Here is an 8267-nt window from a genome sequence, read left to right as displayed (position 1 = left end):
AAAAACTCAGAAATTAATTCCTCTAAGGTTTCGTTGGGAAACCATTGGGAGATGAATGGGACAGGAAAGAGATACAAATAGCTTCCCTTAAAGCAGCTAAAGCATAAGGTCAATAATTTTTTTTATCCTAATGGATGACCAGTCAGCACACACATAGCTTGACACCAACCCCAACATGTGCTGCCTCTTCTCCAGCCTGACAGATAGGAGACAGCAAGATGTTGTGGGGCATGCCATAGCACTCTTAGATGTGGAAACGTGGAACTCTTGCAGTGAGAGACTGAGGAACAGATTGTACACATCTGTAGGAAACCATATTTCAGCATTTCCGCTGTCCAAGGAACATCTGCCATCGGTTTTGAGGGAAGTGGGGATAATTATAAAAGGGTGCAGGGAGGGGTAAATGGGAAAGGTCTTAAATATGTAGGAAACTGTTATACATTGGTTCTGCTGCTTATGGCATAACACGGTAGCTTTCAGCCTTTGTTATTCCCATCCTGTAAACGATCCTGGTCTAGTCAACAAATTTTGTAATCATATTGTTCAGTTTCTTAGTCTGGGAAGGACCTTGTGAATAATGGAAGAGGGATTAGGTGCCCACAGCTTACTGCAAGACTTTTAGAAAAGAAGGTTAGTATATATAGTGTATAACAGCTATAAGTGAGCAGTTAGTAAAGGGGAGCTCCATCAAGGAATTACAGCCAAGGACTAGAGTTCTCAGTGGAACAGAGAAGGGGTTAGGGTCAAGGAATGACATCCCAGGAGAAGGAAGGATTTATGCTGATTTTACCATTGATCAGCCTTTTATGTATCTATTAATCTTCAATTGTTGATGCACTGAATAAAATTTACCACTGCCTCTTTTTCTGAAAGCAAAAACTTCTGGAAAGCTAGAAGCATATAGTACAGTTTTAAACAGCTATAAGAACGCTCTCTAGAAATAATACGGTTGAATCTAACACAACTGGAAAGTATGCTGGTGCTCCTAGACAGTCTTTCAATACATTAGAGGAAAGATTTTTGAAGGTATACAGAATGCTTAGATTTCTCTGCTTTTAATTATAAAATGTTGCAAAATTACTTCCTCATACAAAAAAAAATTTATATGGGTTACAAAGATGCATCAATGATCTGTTTGAAATGTGTTTAGCTCATAAAACCCTCTCATCTCTTCAGAAATAGATGTTTGAGAGCAAGATGTCATCTGTTTTCAAAGACAGTCTGGCTTGATATATAGGGTTTCTAGAAGTAATACATTTAGGGTGGCCTTTCCTAGGATGGGCCTGAAGAAGAGCTCTTCAATAGCATGTGCATCAATGTCTTGAAGAGAAGCAATGAGCTGAAGAATCCAAGCAAACCTGCTGAGGTTTCTATGGAACGTCGTTGAGATGAACTCCATCAAGGCTTGCCGAGCTTCCTGCTGCAGTATTTGTACGTAAGGGAGACATTTTAGCACATGGTATCCTGTCAAAACAAAAAGTAAAATGATAAATCATCAGTAAACTCTTTTGTTCCATGCTGTTCGTAATGATGAGTGTCTGGCTTTCTCACTTATAGTGCTACTTTCTCTAGAAGACAATAAAAACTTTCTAAACATACTTTTTCAAAAAAGAAGATATGTGTAGTTCAATAATGAGAAGGAACATTGAGCAGCATTGTAAGCACATTGAAATATAGCCCATTACATTACGTCCAGCTTTGAAATGGTAACAGGAGGTACCTTTGACTCAGTGCAGGTGGAGAAGCAGCTTTATAGTCTTGTCTACCCACCAAATGATGCTGAGACCAGAGTCTTGAGTAGGTGGAAACATTCTAGCTCTAATCTGAAATAGGTAGGTAACATCAAGAAGGTGGAAGTGGTGGTTTGGAGCAGCAAGCAGACTGGCAGTCTGACCAGTCAGACCTAGGTTTACAGTCTACCCAGCCCAATCTCCCTCCTATTGTTGCCTCTGCTTGCCAGACTGAGCTGGTACACTATGGTTCACCAAGCTATCTAGATATCTTCATTTACAGTCTAAAAAGAGCATAAAGGTTCTCTGTGAGATGTATCATGGCCCACAGGACTAGGATAGATAATTGTATTTCCTGGTTTTGTACTCTCTTTCCTCAGCCATTTCTGAAGAGGGAGAGGTCTCTTCCCTATGGAGTCATGGTCTTGAGCCTCAATCACGTACCTCCTGTAGCACGTGACTTCAGACCTGCTGGCTCACTGAGGGTCTTTGTGGGTGCCAGGGCTCAGTTCAAGGACACCTGCTGTTCATCCTTTGCCTCTGGTGAGATTGCCTTGTCATGTAGCTCTCAGTAACCTGTTACCTCCTGTCCTCACTGCCTGAGGATAACACCATCTTTTCTTTCCTAGAATTGCTGCAGCCTGGACAGGGGTAGCATGAATCCCCAAGTTTTGACTTCTGCCTTTCCTGCCTCGCACATCTTATTTTAACCTGTGTCCCAGCATACTCTCCAGGCCCATTTAGCATCTTTTACACAGTGACTGACTCCACACCTCCCTGGGATGGAATCTGAGTAGCTTAGGCCAGGAAGTGTTTCCCACAGGATCATTTGTTTAAGTGTGGGAGGTTCTGCCTTCTTGCCTAGTGCCCTGTACTAGGGCAAAATCAGCCTGGTTGGGTCTCGTTCAGTCTGTGGCTGGCTGCCCTTTGTCAGTCTTCAGCAGCTCTCTTCTCCCTAGATATCGCTGCCAGAGGAGAAGCAGCCTCAGCAAAGCCTGCAACCAGGCTAGCCAGAAGTGGAGTGTTTGGAAAAGTCACCTTCTCTCCCAGGATTACCACCAGCTGCAAGCTGTGAGGATGGCTCCAAGTGTTAGATTTTTCATGGAAAGGAAGTTGTCAGGGTTTTGTATATTCAGGATGAAATTGCAATTGCTTATATCCCTTCAAATTTGCTTAATTTCCCCATTTGGTCTTCTTTTATATGTAATTAAACACTGGTTTTAATTTACAAATAATGAGAAACTTCTTGTTCTGAGATCTGTTGTAATAATAGTCAGTCATACATTTGTTTCCAGCTGAACCTCTTAAGAGCCTCTTTTTTAACAGAAGTCCTGTCACAGCCTTGATGCAGTTATATATATATGTATAACTCTATAAATATATATGTATGGCACTAATACAACAACAGCAGTTTTTCACGATTCCCATCTCTTCACTGCGCAGTTCCCATTGCTTTTCAGACGATTGCCAAAAGCAGCAAGAGCATTTTCACCTCACTCTGTGCTGTTCATGTGTGGTGGGACAGTCCTACCTGCTCCTTCCTTTGACTTATTGCCTGGGTGCTAGAGAAGGACTTGCCGCTGGACCCTTCACCCATACACACTTTGGCCTCTCCAAAGCCACCTAGCCAAAGCACCCCTGCGAAGAGCAGGGATGGCAATATGTTCTGGAGAATCTGGATTCCGTTGGTGCAAGGCTGCTTGTTTCCCCTCTTGGGTTGGGCGCACGCTTTCTCCTTCGCAGGTTCTCGCTGGCCCAGATGTGGTCAGTCAGCAACCCGGCCAGAGCCTCCCACCCAGAAGCATCGTGCAGGTTGTGCTTTAGTGGGAGGACCTACGCTCCATGCTGCCTGACACCCTGTCCCCAGAGGACTTTTTTGTAATGGTAAGCACAATCTCTGTGCCACAAGAGATCGCTTAGGGCACCAGCAAAGCTCTGCCATACTTGTTTGTCATCCTTCTTGCCCAAGCGCTGGCCTAGCTGCTACAGCTGCATTTCTGGGTGCCCTGTTGAACTCCACAGCTCATAACCCAGCTCTTAACTGCTCCGTGCCTGGTCCTTCTCCTTCTCCTCAGCCAGTTTTGGTGGTCCTAACTGGAATAACATGTTCAGGGTGGGAGCCCACATGAGGTAGTCCATGATCCAGGAGAGGGTTTAGCATTGTCGCTGCTGGTGGCTGCCTGAAATCCTCTTAGAACTGAGGCCTGCAAAATATTAAGATTTGGCCAAACATCAAGCCAAAAATAAGAGGGCAGCTAAAAATTTGCTGCATGAGCGTAGAAAACATTTTCTGAGTTTGGTGGAAAGTGTTCAAAAACTATTAAAAATAATAATTGTGAAACAACAGCTGTACAGATTTGTTTGCAGCAAAACAGGTAGAGAACGGGCAGTTTGGGCTGTGTATGAGCCCCGAGTACCTGTTTCAGCCCAGAGTTAGACTGCTACTCTTTGTTTCATCTGGAGTCAACCTAGGCTTAACTGAAGTCCTCCCAGCCACCTTCTGCAGCCCGTGGAGAAAGGCATCTCCAGAGAATAGGGTCATCCCACCTAAGAACTAGGGGGTCCCCTCAAAGTTTTGGACAGTGTCTGCAGACAGCTTGAAGGGTTGCTGGGCCTCTCATACGGCACCCCAGGGAAGCAGCAGGCGTTAGAAGGCACAAATCCAGAACATAACACTGCTTCTGTGGCTTTTTCCTTAAGTGAAAATCGCATTTTATCCACAGAGATAATAAAAATGCCTGCCAGTTAGACTGCGTAACCCACTGCATATGAGGGATTTCTCCTCTTATCGTCACCCCGGATACAACCAGTTGTTTCTTTCAACCTGATTTTATTGTGAAAAACTGAGAAAAATAACTTGCACTGAAACGAACTCCACTGGTTTGACGCTGCAGCATAGACACACAAGACAATACCGAACATCTGGATGACATTACCTCTCAAGAATCAGAATCTGAATCCTATTGGAAACAAATATAAAGGCACTGCAGCCTTTGAGCAGTCTATAAACCATTCACCACAAGAAATACCATGGAATAACTGAAGCATTCAAGGATCCTTTTGGTGCAGTCCCAAGTATAGCACGCTGCCGACAGCACAGCCAACAGCAGAGATGGCTGTGGAAGGAGTCAGGGATCCTAGCCAGGGCAGGCTGGAGCCGATAAGTCTTTCCGTTTGCTTTAGTGGACTTGGAGCTCAGCTTTTAATGACTCACGCGCTCCGCAGTGCTGACCTAGGCAACCTTCCTTCCTACAGAGGCTGCACTTGGCACCAGAAGTGAGAGGATGCAGGCACTAGTCTGAGTTTGCTCCATGGCTGCTGTCCCGGGCTTTGAATGTAGAGATACTAAAGGATAAATAGATAAAAAGAGCTGTGTAACCTCGTTTTGCATCATTGATGAAAATGAGATTATACAGATTATTTTATCTTCTCCAATGTTCTTGCTGCAGAGGAAGTCTCTGTTAAAATACTTCTAATACTCACAGCACGTACCCATGTACCATCTCCCCTTTGCTGTACTACAGGTGAGGCTGCTGTGTTACCTTTGAACTGCAAATCAATTTGGAGCGACACGGTTAATTCTTTATGACTTCAAATTTGTCTAACAGAAGCTGGTTTGGCTTACAGTGGGTGACCTACTGTACATGTCCAAGGAACCTAAATAAACTACTTCAGGCAGAAAATAATTAAATTCTGGAATATAGATTTTTGAGAATATTTAGCTGTATTTATAGAAGAGAGTAAAACTAAACATTTGTCTATACACAAGTGAAAATGTCAAATGTCCTTCTAGGCACATAGTCATCTGTGTAATTTCCAGGAGGACTTACCAGAATTAAAAAGAATAATTCCTTTAAGATAGGCATATTCTTTTGCACTTATGTCCAGGTCCCAGAATTTCCACAATAAATTCTTCATCCTCTGAACTTCTACTGAAGATACTCCCAGTGACAAGCTGCCCAGTTCATTGCTAGCTGTCAAAGACTGATTGAGGAGGATTTTTTTCAGTAAACTAGGGGCTGAAATCTCTCTCAAGTCAAAATCCACCCCTTCTTGTGCCATGCCCAGGACGAAAAGAGGGGTCCAGTTATGCTGTATGAGGACAAGCTGATCCTCCCAAGGCACATGATAAAAAGAAGGCAAGTTTCTAATAAAAGTTAAAGTCTTCAAGAGCACTTCAGAAGCTCTCCTGCATGTGGCTTCTGGCGTTTTCAGGACAACTCTTCTCCTGTCTGTACAAGAGCAACCCTTGCTTCCCATGGAGTGGTGGGGACCGTGATGCTGCTGGTGCCACTTGGTCTCACTTCCACGCTCTTTGTTAAGGATCTGGTACAAAATGCTCTTAGCATGGTGTGTCTTGCACTGACATTTCCCAAATTTCTCCACTGGGATCTCGGTAGCCATAGAGCCAGCGTTCATTCTGGCAGGAACCGGTACATGTGGATCTATGGCTCCAGAGTAGGGGACAGCACTTCTGCCACACAGCAAGGCACTGTGTGCTTTTTATATACATGGGCAGTCAAAAAGTACTATGACCCTGATCTGTAAAGTTACCTTGAACTTTATTTGCCCCAGTCTGTTTCGAGCAAGGCGGAGCTGCAGGCTGCCAGTGGCACACAGGGTTACAGGAGAGCAGAAAGGCTCGCAGGCGCCGGCAGTGTAGGTACGGCTCACCACAGGGTCCCAGTGGGGACAGGCTGTGCCGGGCCTTCTGCTGCTGTAGAATGATAGAATAGTTTGGATTGGAAGAGACCTTTAAAGGTCATCTAGTCCAACCCCCCTGCAAGAAGCAGGGACATCTGCAACTAGATCAAGTTGCTCAGAGCCCCGTCCAACCTGGCCTTGAATGTTTCCAGGGATGGAGCATCCACCACTTCTCTGGGCAACCTGTTCCAGTGTTCCAGCACCCTCATTGTAAAATTTTTTTTCCTAATATCTAATCTACCATGCCAGTGGCTTTGTGCTGCTGCGGCTAGCAGTGGCATTTTTAGAAAGCTCAGCTATGTAACACATACAACCTGCCTCCAAGGAGAAGCCCAGTAAAAACTATGACATCATAAGTGAAGAAGGAACTAGTCTGTATTTTCATCAATACACTGACCTTGCCCACTAGCTAATACTCTGGAATGCACAGAAATACATTTCTACTTACTGGTGTTGCTGTGGTAGCATCTACCCTTGAGTAGACGCTTCTATTGCTTGTTGAAAGGAGCTGTGGGTCTCTACCATTACTTTTTACAGAGCGCTTAACAATGTTTATCCTTTACACTGTAGGTTATTAGCTACAGAATTACAGAATGTGGCACCTATGTCAAAGAGCCACAGGTGAAAGTTCCAGGGATGGAAAACCCATATATAGGAATTACATTGGTAATTACATTACATGGGTGCACATGAGTGCACCCTCAGCAGGTTCGCCGACAACACCAAGCTGTGCGGTGCCGTCGACACGCTGGAGGGGAGGGATGCCATCCAGAGGGACCTTGACAGGCTGGAGAGGTGGGCCCGTGCCAACCTCATGAAGTTCAGCCAGGCCAAGTGCAAGGTCTTGCACCTGGGTCGTGGCAACACCAGGCACAAATACAGGCTGGGCGGAGAATGGATCGAGAGCAGCCCTGAGGAGAAGGACTTGGGAGTGATGGTGGACGAGAAGCTCAACATGAGCCGGCAAAGCTCATGCACCACATCCTGGGCTGCATCAAGAGGAGTGTGGCCAGCAGGTCAAGGGAGGTGATTCTGCCCCTCTGCTCTGCCCTGGTGAGACCCCACCTGGAGTACTGCATCGAGTTCTGGAGCCTCCAACATAAGAAGGACATGGACCAGTTGGAGAGGGTCCAGAGGAGGGCCACAAAGATGATAAGAGGGCTGGAGCACCTCTCTTATGAGGACAAGCTGAGAGAGTTGGGGCTGTTCGGCCTGGAGAAGAGGAGGCTCCAGGGAGACCTTATAGTGGTCTTCCAGTACCTTAAGGGGGCTTACAGGAAAGATGGGGAGAAACTCTTTAGCAGGGACTGTTGTGATAGGATGAGGGATAATAGTTTTAAAATAGAGGGAGGTAGATTTAGATTAGATATTAGGAAAAAATTTTTTTACAATGAGGGTTGTAGAACACTGGAACAGGTTGCCCAGAGAGGTGGTTGATGCCCCATCCCTGGAAACATTCAAGGCCAGGCTGGGTGAGGCTCTGAGCAACCTGATATAGTTGCGGATGTCCCTGCTTCTTGCAGGGGCCTTGGACTAGCTGACCTTTGAAGGTCCCTTCCAACCCTAACCATTCTATGATTCTATGATTATTTCACGTTCCTGGGAGATTTGAGAGAAACTTCAGAGAGTCAGCTGCTGTAGCTCATGACAATGTTATCTATCTCCTCCGTTCATATATGATAATTTCAAACACAGAATGTGCAAACTTCTCCTGGACTTGCTGTGTAATTAAATATTCTTCATGCAAGCCGTGGAAATAAAACCAATGAAGAAAGACAGCAAAATGGCAATTCGTACTGTTGAATGTGTGAACTTTTGTAGCAGGGCACGAGC

At 45.1% G+C, this 8267-nt stretch overlaps 1 protein-coding gene across 1 annotated transcript; it reads right to left on the bottom strand.

Annotated features, from left to right (window-relative positions):
• Positions 1–1210: 1210 nt before the first annotated feature.
• LOC104480210 (nuclear receptor subfamily 0 group B member 2-like) lies at positions 1211–6140 on the bottom strand. The gene is made up of 2 exons (XM_010121087.2): positions 5561–6140; positions 1211–1464 (listed from the first exon to the last, which is right to left on the bottom strand). Exons 1-2 carry the CDS (start codon positions 6132–6134, stop codon positions 1211–1213), a joined length of 828 nt encoding a protein of 275 aa, XP_010119389.2. The 5' UTR covers positions 6135–6140.
• Positions 6141–8267: the final 2127 nt, after the last annotated feature.

This window comes from Chlamydotis macqueenii, chromosome 3, assembly GCF_036417535.1.
Source record: "Chlamydotis macqueenii isolate bChlMac1 chromosome 3, bChlMac1.mat, whole genome shotgun sequence".
NCBI classification, from domain to species: Eukaryota; Metazoa; Chordata; class Aves; order Otidiformes; family Otididae; genus Chlamydotis; species Chlamydotis macqueenii.
This window is presented reverse-complemented; position numbering and strand designations above follow the sequence as displayed.